The sequence below is a fragment of the Topomyia yanbarensis genome, chromosome 3 (genome assembly GCF_030247195.1).
Source record: "Topomyia yanbarensis strain Yona2022 chromosome 3, ASM3024719v1, whole genome shotgun sequence".
Lineage (NCBI taxonomy): Eukaryota > Metazoa > Arthropoda > Insecta > Diptera > Culicidae > Topomyia > Topomyia yanbarensis.
In genome coordinates, this window is record NC_080672.1 from 23560462 (window position 1) to 23587061 (window position 26600).

General features: G+C 40.8%; 1 protein-coding gene across 1 annotated transcript; it reads left to right on the top strand.

Moving 5' to 3' along the window:
- Positions 1-1776: 1776 nt before the first annotated feature.
- Positions 1777-6591, top strand: LOC131686833 (uncharacterized). The gene is made up of 3 exons (XM_058970827.1): positions 1777-4166; positions 4804-6537; positions 6582-6591. Exons 1-3 carry the CDS (start codon positions 1777-1779, stop codon positions 6589-6591), a joined length of 4134 nt encoding a protein of 1377 aa, XP_058826810.1.
- Positions 6592-26600: the final 20009 nt, after the last annotated feature.

Here is a 26600-nt window from a genome sequence, read left to right on the forward strand (position 1 = left end):
AAAAGCAAAATTCATTTAAAATTAAGTGTTAGGCGAAACAGTTTACTTACCCGTTTGTAACCTACCTGTAGACACACCTACGAAGGAATCTAGCAGAGAAGAGGAAAGGACACGGAAGAATCTGGGATCAGGTAGAGGATAAGAATTGACATTGTAAGTAAATTGAATTTATTGAAAATTTATCTACTGATACTATTCAAGAAAACAACGGGATAGTATATTTTCGGATTCATTACACCGGACGGTGAGAAGAGATTCAACTAGGGTAAAACCACAAATTGTGAGTCGAGTGTATTTAAGTTTAAACAAACGGTTAATTTTATTAAATTATATTCACAGTTTGAGCTGCTGAAAATTAGCTGCTACACAAAGGGTTTTAGTTCTATCCGAACAATCTCAAAAATTTGTGAGATGTCGGACCCCATTTCTATCACCGGTGCGGGAAATGAGCTGGATTTGACGCTGACTCCGTGCGCTGTCTGTAGCCAAACTTCCACCGAAAATGAAGCGATGGTAGGCTGCGACGGTTGCAACCGTTGGTTCCACTACCGATGCGTCGGAGTGACATCAGCGGTGAAAAAGGAGAAGAGGTGGTACTGCACTGATGGTGTTTGTCAAGTGCTTGCTCAAGAGTACCTGAAGAACAAAAGGCCTCGGCCGAAGAAGACATCGGAGTCGTCGGAAGCTTCCGTTTCGAAATCAGGTACGCTCACTCTAGAGCAGAGACGAAAGGCTTTGCAAGAAAAGCAAAGGCGTCTTGAGCAGGAGCTCGAAGATAAGATGTTGCTGAAAGAGGAAGAGAGCAACATGGAGCGTGCGTTAGAGAAAAAGCGAATGCTTTTCGAGGAGAAAATGCGCCAAAAGGAGCTGCAGGAAAGGAGCATCCTTTATGCAGAAGCGTTGCGGAAGAAGCAGGAGCATATAATGCGGATGAAGTCCAACCAGAGCTCATTTGAGAAGGCGATGGCTGCTCTGGATGAAGAGCTAAAAAAGGTCAAAGTTGAGAACGTTAAACCGCTAAAAGTTTCCAACGTCGAGCAGTTGGAAAAAGATGTCGGTGAAAGCGATACTGCTTTGGAAAGCGACGAAGAAGACCAACCTTGTTCGGTAATTTCGGAGATTCAATCTGCGAAAAGCGTCGAACGTACTCGGAAACGATCTGAGCAAGCAAACGATGGAAGCCAATACGGGCTGGGGCAACATCGGACCGGGCCGACGAAAGCTCAGTTGGCAGCTAGAAATGGGATTACCAAAAAGCTTCCCTGCTTTTCCGGAAAACCAGAAGAGTGGCCACTGTTTTTCGGTACGTATCAAGCCTCGAACGAAGCCTGCGGCTACACCGATGTCGAGAACCTTGTGCGACTGCAGGAGAGCCTTAAGGGACCGGCCCTAGAGTGGGTGCGCGGCCAACTAATTCTTCCGCAGACCGTTCCGAGGGTAATTATCAAGCTGCAACAGCTGTACGGTCGTCCGGAACAATTGCTACAGAGCCACCTGGAGAAAGTCCGCAAACTGGAGTCGCCGAGAGCTGATAAGCTTGCCAGCTTCATCCCTTTCAGGAACGCTGTGGAGCAACTGTGCGAACATCTGGAAGCAGCAAATCTCAAGCAGCACCTCGTAAATCCGCTGCTTATCCAGGATCTCGTCGACAAGCTTCCTGACAGTGAAAAACGACAGTAGGTTCGCTTCAAGCGGTGCGCCGATGAAGTAACATTGAGGACATTCACAGAGTTTCTGTCAGAAATAGTGGCGGACGCTTGCGAAGCGAATGTAAGCATGGAGTACAAGCTCGCGACTAAACATGCAAGCGGTGGCCAGTTCGGGAGAGAACACGCAAAAGGGAGAGGAGCAATGTACTACCATAGTGAAGAGGAGAACTTGGATGAAACCGCGAACGTCGAGCGGACAAGCTTTCGGCCGTGCAAAGTGTGTCAGTGTACTGACCATCGTCTGCGGCATTGTGCAGAGTTTAAGAAATTACGATATGTTGACCGGCTGAAGGTTGTGAATCACTGGAAACTTTGCTGTGTTTGTCTGAATGACCACAGCGGACGGTGCGGTTTCAAAATACAGTGCAATGTGGGAGAATGCAGAGAACGACACAATCCGTTGATGCATCCGGTGAATACCGTGGTTGGTATAAGTGCTCACATCTGGAATCAAACGAAAGTTATGTTTCGAATGATTCCCGCTCAGTTGCACTTTGGAGGGCGATCGATTACGGTACTGGCGTTTTTGGACGAAGGAGCGTCCGTTACACTCATCGAGAAAAGGATGGCAGATCGTCTTGGACTTGTGGGTGTCCCGGAGAAGCTGACCATTAAGTGGACAGCAGATATCACGCGAGTGGAGAAGGATTCCAGCCGGATGAATGTGTGGGCATCGGCAGTCGGAAGTAAGGACAAGGTGCTGCTGCACACGGTTCGAACGGTAGAGAATCTGATGTTGCCGCATCAAAAACTGGACTCCAAGGAGATTGCAACCCAGTTCAAGCACATGCGGGGATTACCGATCGCGTCGTACGATGGACAACCCGGAATACTTATAGGGCTCAACAATGTGCATTCATTTGTGCCGTTGGAAGCGAAGATCGGTGCGACTGCAGAGCCAATAGCGGTGAAGTGCAAACTTGGATGGACTGTGTACGGCCCGAGACAGTCGAACACTGCTTTTGATGGTGGGTATATGGGTTATCACCACGAAGTAAGCAACGAGGCCCTGCATGACCTGCTGAAAAGCCACTACGCTCTGGAGGAATCGGTCGTGGCGGTCGCGCAGGAATCGGCAGAGGATAAACGAGCGCGAGAGATAATGGAGCGGACCACAAAAAGGGTGGGAAATCGCTTCGAGACCGGACTACTGTGGAGGACAGATGATCCACAATTTCCAGACAGCTTTCCGATGGCTCTGCACAGGATGAAGCAGCTGGAGAAAAAACTGGAGAGAAATCCGGAGTTGCACAAGAACGTTTGTCGGCAGATAGAAGAGTTTCAGCAGAAAGGATATGCACACCTGGCAACTGCAGAAGAATTGATCCGTACGGAAACAGATAAGGTGTGGTACCTACCGTTGAATGTGGTGACAAATCCCAGAAAGCCTGGCAAAGTGCGCTTGGTATGGGACGCCGCAGCTTCGGTGCAAGGAGTGTCACTCAACACGCAGCTACTGACGGGACCCGACTTGCTGATTCCACTGGTGCAAGTGATAGTAGGTTTCCGGGAGCGACGGATTGCATTCGGTGGCGATCTTCGAGAAATGTACCACCAGGTGAAGATCGTCGAACGCGACAGACAGGCTCAACGCTTCGTGTTCCGGAAGAATTTCGGGGAGAAGCCAAGCATTTTTGTAATGGACGTTGCGACGTTTGGCTCTACATGCTCTCCTAGTTCGGCACAGTACATCAAAAACAAGAACGCAGAAGAACACGCTGTTCAATATCCAGAGGCGGCAGCGGCCATAATCCATCGTCACTACGTCGACGATTATTTCGACAGTGTCGACACCGTCGAAGAGGCCATCAACCGGGCGATGCAGGTGCGTACAATTCACAAAAATGGTGGGTTTGAAATCCGGAACTGGGTTTCCAATGTACCTGAAGTTCTCCGAATGCTGGGGGAAGAAAAGCAAGTCACGCCAGTACACTTTGGTCGGGACAAGCAGAGTTGCAGTGAACGAGTTCTTGGCATCATTTGGGATCCAAACATGGATGAGTTTTCCTTCTCTACGCTGCACCGTCCGGAGATGATGGCGTACTTATGCAACGAGAAACGACCCACGAAGCAGATTGCATTAAGCTGCGTGATGGGATTCTTTGACCCGATGGGATTGCTGTCTCCTTTCACAATCCACGGCAAAATAATCATCCAGCACCTCTGGCGATTGGGCTGCGATTGGAAGCAGGAGATCGACGACGAGAGCTGGCGCTTATGGAAGCGATGGACTGGCCTGCTGCCAGAGGTGGATGCAGTTCGGATCACACGCTGCTACCTCGGGAATGCTGCGTCTTCAGCCGTTGAGTCGCTGGAACTTCACATCTTTACTGATGCCAGTGAACACGCATACGGATGTGTAGCGTACTTGCGAGCGGTGATCAACGGAAACGTACGATGTAGCTTAGTGATGTCACGAGCGAAAGTGGCTCCACTGAAACGTCAGTCGATTCCACGGTTGGAATTAACCCTTTCATGCCCAACTTTTTTCTAGTACATGTAGGGTTTCAAAACTATTTTTCTTTTAAAACGGTGGGGTCAAGAAACTTGAAAAACCTTTTTTCATAAAGGTAGGTGCTTTCCTTGCAGTGCTAGAAGCTGCTCAATTTTTACTTTCCAATGCTCACTACAATTCTCCTAGAATATTTACAATAGTCCAACTGCGTGGAAAACGTAGCCAAAAATAGTCTAAATTGGTAAGTTTTATCAGTTTTCACTAATATTGCCACATAACGAAGTTATATGAAAAATTCATTTTCCGTCGTCAACGTAAACGGTCCCTGGCAGCACTGCTCCATCGGAGTTCAATTAGACTAATTGCAATAACTTCAGTTCTAGAGCTGATCCTTGTAACCGTTAATACTCAAATGAAAGCTAATAGTCACATTTATTAGCCTTACTTGATTTTGTGAGCAAATCTTGCCTTAATCAAAAGTTATAGCTGTTTAAAAACGTTGTTGTCCACAAACAACATGGGCATGAATGGGTTAATGGCTGCCGTCCTCGGTGCTCGACTGAGTCGAACGGTTCTAGGGATGCACTCCCTGGAAATTACACGTTGCATTTTATGGACGGATTCTCGTACGGTGTGTAGCTGGCTGCAATCGGATCAGTACAAGTTTAAGCAGTTCATAGCCTTCAGAGTCGGCGAAATTCTTGAACTGACAAGGGTAATCGACTGGCGCTGGTTGCCGACGAAGCTGAATATTGCGGATGTGCTGACTAAGTGGGGATCCGGGCCCCCGCTGAGCAGCGACGGAGAGTGGTTCAACGGGAAATCATTCCTGTATTATCCGGAAGAGGAGTGGCCGAGCAAGGTGATGCCGTTTGAGGAAACTAGCGAAGAGGCGAGAGGAGTAGTGCTATTCCAAGAACTGATCGACGTCAAGGCTACTTCGCGGTGGATGGCACTGGTGAGAGTGACTGCAAGCGTGGTTCGCTTCATTGCGAATTGTCGGCAAAAAAAAATGGGACAGCCGATCGTGACGTCGAAAGCCACGGAGACTCAACAGCGGTCGATTAAGTCGAAGTATTTGGCGATTGTAAAACCGCTCCAGCAGGAGGAACTCCTGGAAGCCGAAACGATCCTGTGGAAGCAGGCGCAGTTCGACAGTTTCCCGGACGAAATGAGTGCGTTGACCAAGAATCTCAATCTGGAGCCGGGACAGATGCCTTCGAAAATACAGCGGTCGAGTACCCTGGTCAAACTGACTCCGATACTGGACGATGAAGGTGTGCTGCGGATGGGAGGAAGATTCGAAAAATCGGACGACATCTCGTTCGACCAGAAGTTTCCGATCATTCTTGCTCGGCAGCACGACATCACCAAGAAGTTGATTCAGTGCTACCACGAAAGGTTCGGACATGCGAATCGAGAGACGGTTTGCAACGAGTTGCGTCAGAAGTTCTGGATTCCGAATATCCGTGCAGCGATTATGGAAGTGATGCGGGAGTGCATGTGGTGCAAAGTCCATAGATGTCGTCCACAAGTACCAATGATGGCGCCTCTCCCGACTCGACGCATCAGAGCAGGAATTCGTCCTTTCAGTTCGGTCGGCTTAGACTACTTGGGACCAGTAGATGTATCGGTGGGAAGAAGAAAAGAGAAGCGATGGGTGGCCGTGTTTACGTGTCTCGCCATCAGAGCGGTGCATCTCGAGGTGGTGAACAGCCTGACAACACAATCGTGCTTGATGGCCATCCGCCGGTTTTCCTGTAAGCGGGGTGCTCCTGATATTATATTTTCAGATAACGCCACTTGCTTTAAGGGTGCTAACAACGAGATGCTGAAAACGTTACATGGCGATTGTGAGGAGGAAATCACAACTGCAAGAACGGCCTGGCGATTCATTCCGCCTGGCACCCCGCACATGGGTGGTGCATGGGAGCGAATGGTTCGTTCCGTGAAGGAGGCAATGAAGGCATTGGAAGATGGAAGGAAGCTGACAGACGAGATTCTGGTGACAACACTGGCGGAGGCAGAGGACATGATAAACACACGTCCTCTCACGTACATGCCTCAGGCGTCTGCCGAAAATGAAGCTCTGACACCGAACCATTTTCTACGAGGAATAGTAAAGGGCGCGGATCTCCTAGTGGACAGGGGTGGGAATCTAGCGGAGGCTTTGCGTGACGTGTACAAGCGATCGCAGTACCTGGCAGACCGGATGTGGGGACGTTGGAGCAAGGAATATTTGCCAACGATAAACCGTCGCACAAAGTGGTATGATGAACGAAAGCCGCTGGAAGCAGGCGACCTTGTCTTCGTCGTGGATGGTAAGGACCGGAAGAATTGGTCTAGAGGAATTGTCGAGGAGGTGGTTCAAGGGTCCGATGGTCGGATACGTGAAGCGAAAATAAGGACTGCGACAGGGATCCATAGACGAGCCGTCGCGAATCTGGCGGTGCTAGAAATCAAGGATGGTAAATCCGGATGTTCCGAGGAAATACCGGATGTTACGGGCTGGGGTGTCAACACCGCTGGGCACACTGGAGTTGACCCAATCGACTAATGTGCCGAATCGGTTGAACCCTCTCCAGATTGACAGAGGATATGTGTTGATAAACAAATAGTAGCAGAAGGAAATCGTGAATTGAATTGGCAAAGTGTAGAAGAAGTTTTTTTTGATATTTGGGAAAAGTAGAGATTTAGTAGTTTGTAGTTGTTGTGTCGACCTGTAAGTAAAAGCAAAATTCATTTAAAATTAAGTGTTAGGCGAAACAGTTTACTTACCCGTTTGTAACCTACCTGTAGACACACCTACGAAGGAATCTAGCAGAGAAGAGGAAAGGACACGGAAGAATCTGGGATCAGGTAGAGGATAAGAATTGACATTGTAAGTAAATTGAATTTATTGAAAATTTATCTACTGATACTATTCAAGAAAACAACAGGATAGTATATTTTCGGATTCATTACACCGGACGGTGAGAAGAGATTCAACTAGGGTAAAACCACAAATTGTGAGTCGAGTGTATTTAAGTTTAAACAAACGGTTAATTTTATTAAATTATATTCACAGTTTGAGCTGCTGAAAATTAGCTGCTACACAAAGGGTTTTAGTTCTATCCGAACACTAGCATTAGGTTGTTGTTAGTTACTGACGAGGAGAATCCAAAACTCTAAAAAACATACTTTATTATCATAGTGGGCTACAGGAGCCGAAAGAGATAATGCTAGTTCTTGTTTGACAAAGTTGTAGAGAATATTTTTATAAATTTTGCAAAAAACATGTCTCTATCACTCACAGTAATCAAGATATAAGACGTTCGAAGATATTTTTGATCATCACAAAACACGCAACATTCCCGTAGAGATCAAATGGCTGTGAATACTTTGTAAAGAGTTATGGCTGATTCTGATTTTATTTGAGCCTATTTTTCAACCAGGCTTCCCTTTGGGGAAATTTTTTAATTATGTTATGAATTGTTCTGATAGGACTGGGTTTCACCTACGAAACGAAGGTAAAACTGTCCGTCAGCACCCATTCAGAAATTATACACTGTTGAAATCTTTATGTCTGGCCCTCCTGAAGTCGCGTTATCGGAACACTGATCGAGTAGCCACTAGTGTTCAAAGACGCTTTCGCTTGATTTTCTGAGTGATGTGCACTCTGTGTACTAGCACGTCCGCCGGAAAGTTAACACCGTTATTAAATGATTTTCTAAAATGTGACGTACAATCGGACCGGTTTATCGCATGAATTTTAGTTTCAGAATAAGAAAGATTTTCCGGGCAGAGCCGTCAATATGTAGTACCTACATGACCAAATCAAATCAACCCGAGCACGCATACAATCTATTCATCTGCCAGTACTTCCCGAACTTGTACGGTAGATTATAACCCGGTTCATTTCTTTTGGGAATGAACCGGGAAAGAACGTTACGTAACACTGAAGAAATTTTTTTTATGGAATTTGTTACAGATTAGTCCTATTTGAATAAACCGTATTGGTACCAGGGATTGTACACGACTGTTTGAATGTTTCAAGTTTGTTTGTTTAAACATAATTTTTGTATACATTCCAGGGAGATGAGCTGTTGTTTTTATTTTTCATTTTCGTTCGGGTCAGGGTGGCCAGATTAAATTTCCGATTATCGGTAGACGCACTCAAAGTATATCGGTAGGCCGTATTTTTGTTCCATAAACGTAATGTTGACATAGTATTGAGCATGAGCATGAGCGTGATGACCGTACAATTCGTAGTTGCTGATTGATCAGAACAAGCGATATTGCACAGAGAATCAACGAGTGGGGCCTGGGAGTAACTACCCATTCTCAATGTGCACGTTTCGAGAGTTCTATACTTTGAAATGGCAATAACGGCGCCGGCCACGTCCTTACAGTGATCGTGGAATGGAAGGAATGTTAGTGTAACAAACGTTGTTATGGAGACCGTGTATACCTCTGTATCTCCACGTTTGCCTCGGGAAGGAGTTTTTGTTAGTAGGATGGGGTAAAGTGTAACACAAATCTAGATTCACCTTGATGAGTGATACGATCTATGCAACTCTCAGTAGTGTTATCATGTGTTTATTGCTCTGTGCAGCCGGCTGCCGACAATTTATGATAGATTTATCGCTTATTGAATTAATTTTGAAATGCTCAGTTTGTAAAAAAGCAACTTCAGTTCCGACCAACCAACAGTCGGGATTATTGCATATGTTTAATTTAATGAAATGACAGGTGCGCGAATTTGTTATACCTTGTTCCTTCATTCCGGCGAAACACGGCACTCCAAAAACAATACAATATAAAGAAAAGCGATTACTTTTAGTGTCGCGAGACATTTGTCGATATGTTTATGTCATTTTTACGCTAATTACTGGAACAAGATTGAAAACAATAAGAACGAAAAGAAACTAACTTGCCACCTTTTGCGTCAATAATCAAGCTACAATATTTTTATACTCATGAAGCAATATGGTTAACCTGACAGTAATATATTGCAAGTACTACTCCAAAACATATGCAAGTACTCAATACAATAAGAACATTTAATATAATTTATTGATGATTTAATGGACTAAAAATAAACAAAGTAAAATCACAATAAAACATTTGTTCTTCGTGCTGATATGACTGCCTAAAACTGGTGACTGGATTTGAATTCTACGTGCGAATTATTAATTCTCATCATTGACTCAGACAAGACCGTGCATATTCCCCACGCGGATCAAATACCAGTGGATTAGTTTCCTAATTGGTCAAATAAACACTAAACAAAAAAAGAAATTAGTTTGCTCAGGCTAACGAAATGCCCGCTCGATAGGCATCAACCGGCGGATACGTGTTTCCTAACAATGCCATCAAATCAAAGAACATTTAAAATGACATACGACAAAATATGTGCAATTCAGAATATCACGAAATGAAGAGTGCTTAATATTTGCATTAAAATAAGATTGGAAAAAATTAGTTACATAACCGAGGAGGTTTATTTTTCATAGATAGCAATACTGATGAATCACGTTATAAAAATAAGTAATAAGGGACACGGACGAAAATAGCTGACCACCGCCTAAACGTAGTAGTATTTGCGATATATTGAAGCACGGAATATTGGACCATTCACATGCTATCTGACCAGATGCGAGATTATAGACCAAACCCGAATATAAAATGGCCGAAGACTGTAGTTCTATTAGGAATAAGAAAATACATAGGAGTAGTTCTTGTCCTGGTTATCTTTGAATACCGATAAATCGGTAGGTCTGGTCATCCTGATTCGGGGTTCGTTTTTAATGTATTTTGTTAAGCAGTACGTAATGTCGGTTGTTGCATTTGAGCTCGAATCCATTCAGGATTTCGAACCGGTTTCGGGATGGGTTTGAATGGGTATGAGTAGCATTCGAAAACGGAAACCCGTGCAATATTATATCTGATCAGGATCGTAAAGTCATATCAAACATGGATAGAATAAATGTTAAACGTTTGAGTGATGTCTTTTAATTTGGAAAGTCTTTAAAAGTACTTAAGAATTCATTATTCAACTCCTTCTGACTCTCTGTTAAGTTGGATACTAAAAAGTCAATTTTTAATAAACAACACTGCTCGAACGAGAAACGTCCTATGATGCATTCTTTCGATCAGGTCTGGCATAAAACCTCAATAGTACCAAATTGACTAAAACTTGTCGGTGCTGCTCTAGCAGTAGCTTTACTACGCAGAGACGGCACCAGTCTTTAAAGTGGACAGAGTCAACATGGAAAGCTCGTATATCCCTTCACACACAAAAATAATGAAATTTAAACGACATGTAAATGGATACGAATGTAAACATACAAAGCTTGAATAAAAAATTTGATTGAAAATTATTATTGGATTAAAAATACATTAAAAGGTATTGGTATCCCGTTTAATGAAACTGTAATTTTCAATCAACGTGTAAAATTATAATAAGATTCCTTGAAGAAAGTACGACAAGTTGTGTATATTTGTGGTGGAGCTTAATTTTACATTTATATTCATGCTCCAAATATGTGCATGAAAATAAAGTGAAATTTACAAAATATTTTTTTCTGTGTTGGACATCATTGTATATTACAATAGTCTTAAATTAGTTATGGAATTTACGTTTCGACTTCGTCTCATCAGAATCCGATACTAATTTAGTGACAGAACTAAGCTAGCACCGGATTGACGCTAGCTCAAAAAAACAGAGACACAATTTGGGTTCCTGAGCAAATCCCTAGTCAAGCGTCATTCCCCTCAAGAAAAGGAGACCATTTTAAGCTTCTTGCCAGACATCAGGCTTGTTTAGGGATTTGCTCAGAAACACAAAATGGTGTCAATCCGGTGCTAGCTTAGTCCTATAACTAAATTAGTAAATTCCATAACTAAATTAGTTAGTTTGGTGCTCTTCTCGCGCAAAGGTGGTTTAAAACAATTTTTTTCCAACAATGGAGAAAAAATCGTTTTTAAACAAAATTGCTCTCCACCTAGGAGAAATGTAACATTATGATGTGAACATAACATATAAATTCTATTATGATTATAATTAAAAAAATAGCAATGGGACTAAAGTTTGCAGGATAAATAGAGGAAAGTATTCAATTGGATCTTCCTTTCTTCCGTCACGTTGCCAGTATCAGGTTATGCGAATTATGTGTGTTATATTTAGAAACTAGTCGAGTTTTCCATTACACATAAGTGAGGTATCGCTGTTGTAGACAAGTGGCTCTAGAGTCTATAAATTACAAAATATTATTTTGATGCAGCTCAGTTCCTTCATTACTGATATATCTTGATTTGATATTTCCAGACCCAACTACAAAAATGTCACGTTTCTTTAATTTCATTTCTGTCTGTGCCTTTGAATACATTATATAACCAACTTCAATTTTAAGCAAATGTACCTGACATAATTCTAAAAAGTGAATTTAATTACCTGGAAATAATTGGAAAGTTTATCCCGGAATACTTCGCTGAACAGACGATAAACGGTGCTAATAATAACATTCAGAAACGGAAGGTACTTCATCCCGGCATTAAAAACGGGATTAAACTACGTCCTGTACATGCGAGTGCAAGAAACAGTATACTTTTTATGATTTCTTTAGTGCTAGTCAGCGCGGTTTGCTCTCGTATATAAGAATATGGTCTTATCGTACAATCTATATCAGTCTCAGGCATTTCATCATTCAAGCAAGTGTCACAAAATCTATTTGCATCGTCTCTCTGACCGAGCAGCAACGAACAATCGAAAAATGCATTCCACAACAATATTTTGTCTTGTTTTAGTCTGTCTCATTGGCGTATTGGGTAGCGGAAATGCGCATCCCGCAGTTCTCAGCGAAGAAAATGGCGAATACGTGGAAAGTTTGAGTAAGGCGATGAGCAGTATTAATTACGTAACGCTTTTAGGGAGGGGTATGACAAATTGTGACATGTTGAGACATATGAGAGAGGGAGAGTTAGCTAGAATGTTACATACCATGTTTTTACAGAAGAAATTTTTTTTTAAGAATTTGTTACGTAATAGGGAGATAGTGAAATTTATGACAATTTGATACATGGGGGGAGGGTGAGTCAATTTTGGGTAATTTTTGCGTTACGTAATTTATGAATGATTCCTAACATTGATAGACTTAAATTTATTTAATCCTCTGCTGTTTCAGGTTATGAAAACGATCTTGCGGAGGTACTAGAAGAACAACATCGAGCGAAACGTTCTCCCTGTGACCTGTTTAGCGGATTTGCATGTACCGTTCACTGTATAATTCGAGGCAATCGACAAGGACGCTGCAACAATAAGTCAGCCTGTGTGTGCAGTGATTGAAGAGCAAGTTAGTAATATGACTGACACCTAAAAGTTCCTATATCGACAGCAAATTCTACTACAAATATATATTTAAATGGGAAATCTCGTTTAGAGAGTCCAAAGAAGGCATTACTTGTATCTTACTAAATAGTAAGCATATCCGAAAATGTGTTTCAAAGTTAGGTATATATATTTGAATACCTTCCACAGGTAGAGCCTGAAGTGTTAATAAATTTCAAGTACCCAAATCCGAGAAATAAAGTCCGAACTCGAAAATTCAAATTGTAAAATATTAAAGAATGTTAATCTGATTAACTATAACCCGATTACTCAAAAGTGGATGACCCAATACGCAATAATTTCGATTTCGTAGAACCTGAAACGCAAATGAAGTAAAAAACATTTATCCTTGTATGTGCACAGATTCTGCAAAATTTCGGAAAATCGTAGGGTTATTTCGATCCTATCAGGGGGAAAGGAATATTTGGTGAACAAAATAACCCCTCCCAATTTTTTTTTGAGAGATGCCGAAAGTGTTTCAGTAAATTTCCATACAATAGTGCAACATTTCCCTAAATTTTTATTGCATTATATTGAAAATTAGGTGAGTGACACTGAATCTTCGGGACACCTCGAAAAATACGATGGAGTGGTCCAACATATGTGAATTTTCAGCGCAGCACTTTTTGAGCTCTTTTTTGTAGTTCCAAATGTCTGTGCACAATTTGGCAGCGTATGGTTTAATGGCTATACTGCTATCTCATTCGAAACGGTACAACGGTACAAGAACCAGTTCGAATATGTTCAAGCAAACTATTACTAAATTAGTTATTGGAGAGACGTTTCGAGTTCCTCTCATCAGAATCCGACACTAACTTAGTGACATGACCAAGCTAGATACGATTTTCCGTTTTTTCTCAGTTTGCAACGTATGCCCAATCAGTGCACATGTTTACTGCTTCGAAAAAGTAACCGAATTAATTTCTTAGCTTAATCGGATATCATTAAAGGGTCATTTTTGTTTAATTTTTGAGAAAATCCACTGCTGAAGACCGAAAACAATCGACAAAAAATGTCTAAAAATGGGATTTTTATGAACGTGTCCACTGGAAAACAGACAGAGAAATAATTACCGGAACGGTGAGAATGAAGAAACGGTGAAAAGTCACCTTTGTATTGGAAACACCGAGAAAAGATATGTCCTCAAGCAGGAATCAAACCTGCGATCTCCCAGTCTCTAGTTGGGTGCGTTAACCACTCCGCCATCGAGGAACTGTGATGATGTCATCACATATTCCCAATAGTATCGTGATCACCGCTGCAGCATCCAATTCCTCCCAATTGACCTATCGACCCCAATTTCTCCTTTTTTTAATTCGTTTATTTGACACGGCTTAATGCGTTAGCTTAGAGGAGCCATGGGTCTTTTATATATTTACAAGATGTAAAAAATAAAAATCACAATAAGTTTTATTTTGAGCCAGAAAGATCCCGTGCGCGCAACTTTCTATTGCGAGCGGAGATCTTTTTTCGCGTCGGGAAGATGTTCCTTCTCTCGCCAACTTCCGGGTTATCCATGTCTCTCTCGTTGTCGTTTACGTCCGTATCATCATCGTGATTACTGCCTTGATACTCGCGATCAGATGTTGTTCCTGGTTTCTTGCCCTTGCGGGTCACGAATGTGAACACTCCATCCTTGGTGGTAGCTTCTTCACTGGTGGCATTAGTTGTTAAATGTGAAGTACTTGACACAGCCTTAGCAGTTGTCATTATTGCCTGAACCGCAGCCACAAATTTGGCAACCGTTTGTGGCTCAGGTAATGATATTGGAGCTTGAGTGTTGGCATTTATTTCTGCCGCTGAGCTTTCTGGTCAGAGTTGTCCGTGGTGTGCCGTTTGTTCACAGAATTGGCAGTTAGTTTGTCCTTGATAGGTACAGAGAGTTCGCTGTGTAATAGTATCTCCCCCTTCTGTTTTGTACTGCAGGGTAAAGTAGGAGGGAAAGATACCATTTGAAATACCTGGGAAGTAGTTTCTCCATATGTCCTCCGTAATTGATTCCACTGCTCCGAAATTCAACAAGAATCTTTTAATTGCCACTTTGCAAGTAAATGGAGACAAATCATGTAATTTAATCTCAATATTTCCATTATCCATGTATATAGGGATCTTGATTTCTGCGTTGTCACAGACAAGCACGTGTTTCAAGTTGTTCTGCGAAATGAATCTTTTCGCCTGGGCGAATTTGGTGAAGGTTATCAGCACCGCATGCCTGACGTGCTCAAGCTGTATGAAGGTGACTTCCGAAAGCCGAAGCTGCATTTTCACCTTCAGCAGATGTTCCACATCACGAATACTTGATCTTATGCGAAAAGACCTGGAGTCAATGGCCACTGTGTTGGGCGGAATGATCACGTTTTGTTGATGAGACTCAGTCATCTTGATAGATCACGCAAGAAAAAAAAAATAACGGTATCCTTTGTTCTTCAGACAATGCACACAAGTAACTGTTTTTCTCGTTCGCTCTGCACTGACTCGAACAGAAGCAGGAGCACACCGAGTATCGTGACCGCTCTCTTTGATGGTTGAAAATACTCTGACCCAATGTCTCCTATAAACAGATCGTCACCTCTCCCTCTCTTCGATCGCGCCAAATCTCTCTCGTTATCTATTTTGAGGTCCAGTGGACTGCGCTCAAGGCTTGAGATATTTATTATCACTGTTTGCCCCCTATCTAACTCAGTCGCCGCCAGACTTTGGCAGTGGGTAGAAGCTTTTGAGAGGGCACTGCGTTAGGTAGGGGGCAGACTGTGATAATAAATTATGTATGATACAAGGTATGCCGAAAGGACCAACGAGCACCAGCGTCAACACGATACACTACGTCTCTGCGATAGTAGCGAGCAATATGCGCGATGAAACGCACAAAGAAAAATTGCAACACCCAGCCGAGAGCAGGCAACAACCGCCTGCAGCAATGGTACAGCTCTTGCAGAAGACGATCCACTCATACGGGAAGATCCGCACAAAGCAAAATGCGAAAATCTGTCGATGTACATCCGACTGGCAGCCAGCGCAGATAGCGAGCGCGCTTTGATTGTTTGCATGGCAATAGGGGGTGCTGAATATAATAGAAACATAGCGCGAGTTCCATTATGTACTAGTTAGAAATTTTTGCCAGGCTAGCAATGTTCTAGCGAAATATAGTGCTTGAGTCCCGTAGTCCGCGTAATATGACGGAACATATTTTGATCAGCCCATTCCCAAGTTATAAGCAATACCAAATACGACGCAAAAGTCACTGATCGGCATTCGAATGACCCTAGTAGCCCTCGCCTGTCACAAAAATATCAGTCCCGTCATCGTGCAACTAATTCCAGTCCTGTTGGGTTCACAGCGTATAGTACGCACCTCTTCTGTGAGAGGTAACCAACGAGCACTGACACGCGACACTATACACCACGTTTCTACGGCGAGAGCGAGCGACATGCAGAGAGATTCGCACAAAGCAAAAAGCAAACATTTATCAATGTGCTTCCGTCTATGTCGCGTATATTTATTCTCGTTTCAGCGATTGGCGTGTTAATATATGAATGTTATGTTAAAAGCGCCACCATGTGGCATAATCCCAATTTTTATAACGAGACTCGAAAGCTGCTAAATACTCTACAACTTTGTAAAACATCAGATTGCACTATCGTTTACCATTGTACAGATAGGCGTATTAAATTAGTTTTGCGCACTGTCGCCACAACGCGGCCGAATTTTGCATTTTTGAAATGAGAAAAGAAAGTATTCCATTTAAATTGTTTAGCGCACTACTGCCACCTTGCGGGTAGATCCCCAAACTGTCAAGTGGAAACTGAAAGTTAAATTATTCCTCTATAACTTTCGTTCAGTGTTTTGCCTAGCTTTGCCCTACCCTTAAGCGGCCCTTACACGTTCAATGTTTTCGTCAATACTAGAGAGTATTGACAAAAGTATTGTACTTGTAATGAAAGTATTGACATATTGACGATGTGCATTTCAAATGGGATTGACGTATTGAAGCAATATCGTCAATACTGTGTATTGACAAAAATATTGAACGTGTTGGGGCCGCTTTACACGTGCTTCATATACATTAGATAAGCGGAGTACGCACTTTGCGAATGTTAAGCAGCAATATCTAACTTCAAACATTGACAAGCAGTTGCTTGTCTTGCAATCTTCTACAAGCTTATTCGGCATATCTTCAAAAACTCAGCTCCTTCCTAGGTCCGTGTTCAGATGTTTACAGCGACGTCTAGCGACAATTTTGTGATCAGCGAGTGTTAAGAATAACCGATTTCGCTCGAATTTGGACAGTGTGACATTTTCTCACGATTTGGAACGACGCTGGGGGTGTAGGTTGCGAGATTTTTTTCATATATAAATTATTGTCACTCTAACGCACATTGATTGAAGACTGCGCCTAATACCTCCAAATCTATAGCCAGCATCACTGGGCGGAAAGCAAAGCCAAAGAAACGAATACATATCTTGATCCATAAGTACTAGAACGTTCGGTCGTGCTACATCGATGATGGCATGGACGTATACGTTTCCAGACCAATTGACCCTCCTGGTTCAATTACTAATGCAGCACGTTCCCCTTTCTGGAGCCACCAGTGCAAATCAACCGTTTCCAAACCTTCTCTAGACCAAAAATCATAAAGACTGGTCTGTGAGAGTCCATTCGAGTATGCCTTGCTGTTCATTTCGAATTGGTATAGATCAGTCATCCGCGTCATCCGTGATTGCTCCCCAGAGATTTTTTAGCCGTAGAAGTTTATTAGAAAAAATACACATATTACTGTGGTTAAGTTAGTTCTCCATGTGCTGTGTGATGAAACTTCGAGACAAACAGAAGGATCGATGAGCTCACTCGAGCAATTGTCTGAATATTCGTCCCATTCTAATTCTAATTTTGAGACCCAATGAGAAGCCATTGGTTTTTACTTAGGAAGGATTAATCTTTTTTCATAATTATGGAAGTTGAGCTAGATTTTAAATGTTTTATCCACGCAATGGCGCAATAGTTAGAGTTTTAGACATACAAACTTCTACCAGTTCATTGCTTAGCATCCTGACTAGCACCTCTCCCAATTAATGATAATGATCAATCTCTGGCGTTTGCAGACCTCCATGCCAACAAGGCGCGAGAATGTTCGCGAACGTACCATTGATTTTATTAAAACTCTTTTTATGTTTTCCATATTGCTGCTCTGCCACCCAACACCTCCACCGCCCAATTGATTATCAAATCTTACATTTAAATAATTATCTTGTCCCTTACCTCTTTCTTTCCCTCATTATTAATAAATAATGCTAATGAATCTGGTTTATTCATATCCGTGTAAGAAAACCCCTCCCGTCTAATCGCAATCGTACCTGTACTTTTACAAGTACGGTACCACCACAGGTATTGATAAATGCCTATTTCATATCAAAGCAACACAGATATCATAGAGAAAAGAGCTATAAAAATGAAGCATCTAGCAAATCGCGTATCAGTTATTTTGTAAAAATCATACAAATCACATCGCAAATCAAAACAAACCCGAAGAGAAATTGGATTTTTCCAATGCAGAAACATTCATCTCCTGCCCTACACTGCTACTATTGATCCCATTGCAATACAGTCCAATGAGTTTGCTGCTCGTCGGAGCGAATCCAAGGAGGTAATTAGTGTTCGTCCCATCGAACTGACCCACAACTAAACCCCACATGCTGAATTCCAGTTCAATTTGTACACGGAACAACATATCAGAAATTCACTTTCTGGAGTAAAACAGAAGTCATCAGATTCTTTCTTTAAAAAAATATTGTAACAATACACACTACTACTACAATAGGTACAACACCCTACAACAACATGAGTGAAAATGTATCTTTCAGGTATAACTACATTTCGAAGCCAATGATTGCATCTTGATTGATAACGCAAAACTAACTTGTAATCTACGCGTAGGTGGTAATTTTTGCCTACTTTGGCAGTAAAACTCGCTTACTATATAAGGGCTTGGATTAGTATTGGATTGTACATCACTTTCTGACCATCATTTCAATCGGAAGGTTCTCCAAAAAAGTTTTAAATGAAGTTATCAACGATACTTTGCTTTGTTTCTATCTGCATCGCTGCAACGCTTTCTACTACGAGTGTACACGGTGAGAATGCGATGGAACAGCATAACAATTTGGGTAAGTAAGATTTTAGAAATTTATTTCGCTCAGCCAAATAAAACATACACGAGAATAAACGATAATTTTTTTGAACAACATGTCCATCATCGTTTAGCTGGCGTTAATCGTGAGAAGCTTTTGCTTTGCTTGCTACCTTACGGGATGGGACCAGCAGCATGCCATATACACTGCAGAGCTAAAAAATTTATCACCGGGTCTTGTAACGAAAACCAATTTTGCATTTGTCGCAACACCGAATTCATTGTATTAAGTACAATGCCAACGCAACTGTAACTTTTCAGTGAAGTAAAATTAACACAATCGAAACAAAAAAACTACCGTTAATAGTTAAGAATGGCTAAATGATTATTCTGATATAATCGTACAAATTTACTAAAAACTGTTACACTCAAACGAAATTTAGGTTGCTAGAAATTAACCATTTGAAAAGAAATAAAAATCGGAAAATGGAAAAAATTAGATTAATTAGAGTCTAAATTGTTATGAACTTAGTTGTATATATTCTACTGGATAAATTGAATTTATCAGCGACCAAAAATAAAAATCGTACGAACAGAACACATTTCGTAAAACCTGCTTTTATTATATTGGAATATAAAAATCAGATATCAATTACAAGCTTAAAAATCGTACAGAAGACCTTTAGCATAAGAAATCTCCCTCGGAAAAGTTGGCAAGGATGAAACTCTAGTATAAGAATCGGTTGAAATTAAAAAAAAACGTGCGCAGGAAATTTCGGTAATGTGGCCAGAGCTACTAATTGGTGACAGATTTGTTTGAACATGAAAAAAGAACAAACCTCAAATCATGTCCTACTATGTTTAAGTTATAGCTGTTCTTTGCATAATTCGTTCATAAAACTCAGCCTCTCAATTATGTTTCATTCATTTTCAACTTCACTGGTGATGTGAGTTCAGTGAAGGCCCGACTTTATCCGTTCTGAAGTTTGTTTCCTCCCCCGATTTTGTCAGCTTTTGGACCCGATTTTGCCAGCCTCATATGAAGATCCGTTTGATGGGCTTTAGCAGACGAACCAAGCCTAATTCGATTAAATCCTTTCTTGAGCTCTTATCTTACAAATGCAATATATGCAAAAATGAAAATATCATTAAGGGAAATTTATACTAAACAATCAGTAAGGGTTATGAAACTATATCTAAAGACTAAAGAAGAATATTTAATAGCTTTCATAAAAAAGAAAGAAAAAATATGTCCCGATTTTGTCAATATCCCCATTTTGTCAACCTTAAAAACCGGTATCTCTCCAACGGGTTACTCACCAGCTATTTTTTAGCTTTGTTTTGGTTTTTCGATATTTGCGGTTCTGAAAAAACGGACATCAACCCCAAGTAACAATTAAAGTTTTATAGCACGCTACAAGTGTAATCTAAGTTTTATGAGTGGCTACAAAACTATCATAAAACCACAATTGTTACCAGGGACATAAAACATACGCTTCGGGGCACGATAGGTCAGCCGTTTGAGGGCACTATATGTCACTACTATAATGAAAATATAAATTGTTTTGACGGGAAAATGATGCGTGTTTTGTGAGAAAAACGCAAGATGAAGTAAAGGGGACATAAGGAACGCAATTGCATCTGTTCAAAATGGCGACAGTATTCGATCAGCCTCTAAACAATTCAAGGTTCCTCCATGCTCGTGTCAAAGAAAAATGCTCGTCATCAATGAAAGCGCGTCGGATATTCCGTGTTAGTTAACAACAATATAATAAGTTGTTGAAGTAGATAATCAAAAAAAAAAATATCAAAAAGAGAAGAAAACCAGAATAAAAAAATGCTCCGAAGCGCAAACGTGGTCGTCCCTCAATCAAGCAACCACATGAGCCGGAATGCACAACTTCTATTCCACACTCTGGCGACGACGAGGACACCGAAGAAGTCATTTAAAAGCACAAAGCCAGACGCAGCCACTGAAAAACACGTATTTTCAATATTTCTTTCCGCGGTTTCATGTTTTTTTTTACATAATTGGTCAATTCCTCACATTTAACTGTTTTAATGGGGGGGGGGGTAAGGGTTTCAGCGTGAAAAAACATCTTTTGCGAATTTTTTTAGAACTTTGCGTGAAGCGAATTGATTGAAACTTTTGTACATTATAGTATACCATTTCAACAACATGCTGTAATTTTTCTATGCAAAAATATCGACAAACGACTCGGTGACGAAGCTTTTTGTACAACGTTTTGCGGTGTTACCTGCCATTTCAAAACTGCTTAACCGATTTCTTTCAAACTTTGCATACACACTCTATGTTAAAAATACCTAACCCCTACGTTGAATTTTTGAGATAAATTTTTAATTAATGTAGTTTTTTTTACTCATTTCAAATAAAAAATACTATTTTTCATGAAAAATTCCGTCTTTTTTGAGTAAACACCCCCTAAAGGAAAAATTATCTCAATAACTCAACGTAGGGGTTAGGTATTTTTAACATAGAATGTGTATGCCAAGTTTGAAAGAAATCTGTTAAGTAGTTTTTGAATGGCAGTTAACACCGCAAATCAAATCTTTTCCAGAAGCGTTGTACAAATAGCTTCGCCACCGAGTCGTTTGTCGATATTTTTGCATAAAAAAATTTACAGCATGTTGTTGAAATGATACACTACAATGCACAAGTTTTGATAAATTTGCTTCACTCAAAGTTCTAAAAAAATCGCAAAAAAGTGAAGTGGAAATCTTTACCACCCCCCCCTTAACGGCATTTAATTAGCAAGGTACTGGAAGGTGAAGTATATTTTTCAATATAAAGAGCCATAGTACTCAATGGAGAGCAATGAGTTGAAGGAAGAAAGTTTAGAAAAGCGTGGAAAGGGTCATATGAGCAAGCTTAGAGTTTCCCAGCGACTTAACTCTTTGTCTGCTACCGCAGGAGTCAGGATCTTTTGGCATTAAAAATGCGAATAACTTGAGTCTGCGGCATGTCCGGACGAGCGTAAAGTAATTTTGTACTTCATGTTGTCGGAACCGACTCACTTTTATTTGAACGTACCACTAGATTTTAAAAACATCGAGAAAAATACCTTCGCCTTGTTGGATTTAGTTTTACAAATATTTAGCCAGGCGTAAAATCATTATTGCCAGAATTTTTCTAGATGTATAATCTTTCCAATCAATGCAAAACACCATCGCACGAGCATGCTAAAAAAACTGACTTACTTGACTCCACTCTACTCTACAGATAAATAAACAAAAAAACCCATTAAAAAAATCAAATTTCATGACATACAATTTTTACAGGCTTTTTACTGGTACTAAGGAAATATGGAAAACAATATTACAGCATTAGTCGAGGTGTTTGCGTTTCGACTTCGTCTCTTAAGAACCACGGCACTTGACCAATGCACTGGGCTGACGCACAGTCCAAAATTGGAAACACTATTTGTGAACACACTAAACGACTTCTACCTTACGATGTCCCGTAGGTGAAGAGGTTCTGTTTGCTAAGCAGCGCTAAGCAGTTTGCAGCTAAGCAGGCGAATGCTAGCAAATACTATATTACTCCCCATGTTTTATGCCATTGTTTTTTGTTCGGATATTTCAAAATTCTCTTGATCAAGTCTTCTCAGACCTTGGTCAAGCCAGAAAAAACAATCTCAGAAAAACTTTGAACTTTGAAAAACTTTGAAAATTAAAAATTACAATTCTGTAATATTCATGAATACGCATATTACTTTTGCATATTACTTTTCAACGAGTTTTGAGAGATTAAACTTTTTAAAACATTTGCGTAGCTTTAACTGAAAACCTGTGTAAAATCTCCCCATGTTCCCCTACTGTTAAATTGTTACTAAAACGGAAAATGGATCTTAATCTCAAGAAGTGACATATATACAGTTATACCACGCGAGAAACTGCGTATAGATAACGTTTAAAAGTTTAGGCTAGGCAGAAAATTTCACTGCGAAGAACAACATGCAACACGGCATGGAATATCATGACCTTAGACCAGAACATATCAAAAAATTAATGTCCACACAAGGAGATGTGGAATCCGTTACAAAATAAGGATAAATGGAATCAGTAATTTGTGGAAAAGTTTTCAGTGTCATTCCCGACGGCGTTCGTGTTATTAAAATGCGGTTGGCAAATAACGCTGTGCACCTACCCTGGTCAGATTCCTACGTGCCAGTTTTGTTACCAATACGGAAAACAATACTTGGAAATCGTTAAGGAAAATCGGCCTACTACTGCAAATATCAAAAATAGTTTTCAACAGATATTGATAAAACACAAGCAATTAGCCATTAGGTTCGCATTGTATATCGAAACTATCTTCCTGTACCGACAACGAAATAATAACGGTCTAGTTTCTCCAAACCAACAACCAGCACAACAAAAGCCGATAAACTCGGATTTACGACTGCGACCGCAAGAGCAAGAAACAAATAAGAACTTCGAACATCTGGAAAGCTGTACCGATCAAGACATGAACGTGAACAATAACGCAAGAGAAGGCAAACGGGCTGACACGGCACGAAGAAAAGGGTTCTTAACACGGAGCAGCAAGCTACATCCACAAGACCTTCCTCTCCGCAGTAACTTTGTGAGGTCCGCAACAACTCTGGTTGATTTCGAAGGGGTCCGTGATACGAAGAAGGTTGAGATGCATTACAGTATCTGCCCAACGAATGAGACTATTTCAATTTCATTCCACGATAGTAGACACCAGTACCAGCACGTCCCTCCATCAGAGAGCCGTAAGTGTAAAAGGCCTCTTGCGTTTGTTATCTCTTCATATAGCCAGACAACCACTCCTCTCGTGAAGGAATCTCCATTGGAATGTCCTGTAAGGAAAACTACAGACATCGCCAGTTGTAAGCTCCGATATGACCCCATGTCAATAGCCTTATTTGCAAATATGCAAGCACACGTGGGTCAGTCATGCATGTCTTAAGATCCTTTTATATAATTGTGGCAAAAAGTGCCAAATGTTTAATAATTTTTTGTGAAGCAGTAAAAGGACTTAGACATGTGCGCTATTCTGTAAAATGTTTATTAAGGGTTCATTTATAAAATCAAAATTTTGTCAAAAATGGCATCCAAAATGGCAGCGTTCTCGGAACAAGATTTTTCGAATCTGCGGGCATTCTCGTTTTTGAACCATTCAACAAATCAACCTCGGGTTATGCCCGCCTGAAAGAAGACAACATTCTCGGGCGCCGTAACCTACAAAATTGCAATATTTTGATCATTAACGATTTTTTACAGCCGGTCAAAGTGGAAAGATCATGTGAAAAAACGATACTTTATTTTCAAATGGCCGCCATTTTGTTTCTATATAATTTTTTCAAATGTTTTTTAGATTGGGGCGCCTCTACGGAATGTAATCTTCAGGATCGTGTTGGTTTACTGCTCGTAGACGACGAATTGCGACCTGCATCGTGCCCGCAGATGAGGTCGATTTTCAAAACACCTTTTGATGGAGCCGCCATTTTTGACACCTTACACTCGAAAATTTTTATTTTATAGATGAAACCTTAATAAACATTTTGCAGAATAGCGCACATGTCTAAGTCGTATTACTTCTTCAAAAAAATATCAAACTTTAGGTACTTTTTGCACAATTATATTAGAGGATCCCCTTAAAATGAGCTCCTATTCGTGCAGGACGTCACGCTTGACTAGGGGTTTCCTCAGATACATAAATTGTGTTTTCGGAAAAAAATAAATACTTGCAAATCGATTGACATGTTCCAGTTTTGTAGCTCAAGTATCCTTACTAGTTCCGAATTGGGCCAGTTCCCCCAATAATTTTTATCTGAAAACATGTTTCGGTAAGAAAAAAGTCGCATTATCTTACAAGGGAATACACGCGAACAAACATGTATCTGTCAGGTATAATTACATATCGAAGGCACTGATCGTGTTCTGATCGATAACAAAATGTAACTTGTAATCTATGGGTAGACGGTGATTTTTTTCCAATTTTTGCAGTAAAAACCACTTACTATATAAAGACTTGGAGTAGTATAGAATTCGACATCACTTTCTGACCATCATTTTTTTGCACGGTTCTCTTGAAAAAGTTAAAAATGAAACTATCAATGACGCTTTGTTTTGTTTTTATCTGCATCGTTGCGATGCTTTCTACTGCAAGTGGATTTCCATCGAGTAGTGTGATCGGTGAGAATGGCTTGGGTAAGTAAGATTTTGGAATTTGTTCTTACGCAACCTACCAGAACATGATCATGAGAATATACGATATATTTTAAATAATATGTTCATCATTGTTCAGCTGCGGTTGATCATGAGGGAAATCTTTTCATGAATCTGGCAAACGAACCACAGCCACGCTTAAGCTGTAATCTACCATTCGGGCTGGCAGCAGCAGCATGCAATACACACTGCAGAACTAAAAGATTTAAAAGCGGATACTGTAACAGTAACAAAATTTGCGTTTGTCGTAACTGATGCGCTATTCTGAAAAGGCTTAACACTGTTTATGTTAAGCACAATGTATTAAATATATGTTAACGGAAAAAACGGAACATGATTATTATACTTCAAAAGTTAAATATAGATTTGAAATGAACAATTCAATTTTGTACATTTTTTCACTAGTCTACATCTACAATTTCGCTATCCTTGCTAAAAAAATATTCAGGTAGCCACGAAACAGACAATTGAAGCCAACAAAACAAAATATAGCATCTTGTCGGACAAACCAATAAAACGATTCCCCTCCTATCGATTTCTGTGATCATGAAATTCCCGCTGTTAGTACTACGGAACAATCGAAATTATTGATAAACTCGAAAGAAATTACGGTCATCAGGTGGGTATTCCCTCATCGAATGACGACCACTAGAGGATGCATGATAAAGTTTGGTAACCACTTACCCTTACTTGATGTGGTTTGGACCGCTGCGTGATCAAGGGTCGAAGTGGGCGACACCGAAAGCAGAGTAAAGTTTTGACGGTACAATCCATTTGCGGAATTGTGACCTCATGTATGTCCAAGATTAGGTAACCATTTTAGGCGTACAGAATGATTGTAGAGCTTGTGATACGAAAAATATGTCAATAATATCGTGTTTCATTGAAAAACACCGGGATAGATAATTGCAAGCCACAAGAATCCATAATCGCACATACGACGACTTGCTTATATGGGAACTGCGTCTCACATTCTGGATAAGCAGACCCGGGCATGGACCGTGAATCAACAAGGGACCGTAATCAACTCCGCCATCATGTCCCAAACCACTCCCTGGTGTAAACACAAGGATAGTCAGTACGATTGATTTGTTGATAATATTCACGTAGTTTCTGAGTCAAGTCCCGGATTTACTCGTTTCTTAGTAAGGCTCCTAAGTCGACACTTTTTTGCTTTCATTACACACCTCAATAGAATGAGTACTACTTTTAGTTCAACGCGTTCCACTGATAATACAAAACAAATATTGATAGTTAAACCCGTTCCAACTCATCAACCGAGCAGTGATAAGGCTCCAAAAGCTATATGAATCGCCAAAATAAGGTTTTTTTGCCGCGCTCTTTCATTTGCATGAGTAGCTTACAGTTCCAAATTTGCAACAATCATCGTCATCAATGTGAATTATGTACAGATCACAGTTTCACCAAGCGCTAAGGAAGTGATCTTTCGCATTTAGAAATTATTTCTTCCTTCACTTTACTTCAGGATTTAGAGTCTGATAACCCTTGATGTTGATTCGGTCACTTACTTTATGAAATAAAATTAGTTACATGCATGACAATGTCGACGTAGTGCGGTACACTCTGCTGAGCTATCGTCCCGCCTTAAGCTGATAACGCACCGACTCTGTTTACAGACTATAAAGAAGTTCAACAGCGATGAAACAGAGCGGGTTAGCTCGTCGACTTCGCGGCCAGTATTCGGTTGACTGTTCAACGGGTTT

Bases quoted from the DNA above. Each gene is read 5' to 3' on its own strand.
- LOC131686833 (XM_058970827.1), top strand. From the start codon at position 1,777: ATGGAGTACAAGCTCGCGACTAAACATGCAAGCGGTGGCCAGTTCGGG. The intron at 4,167-4,803 runs GTTGGAATTAAC...TACGGTGTGTAG, and splicing joins AAACGTCAGTCGATTCCACG to CTGGCTGCAATCGGATCAGT.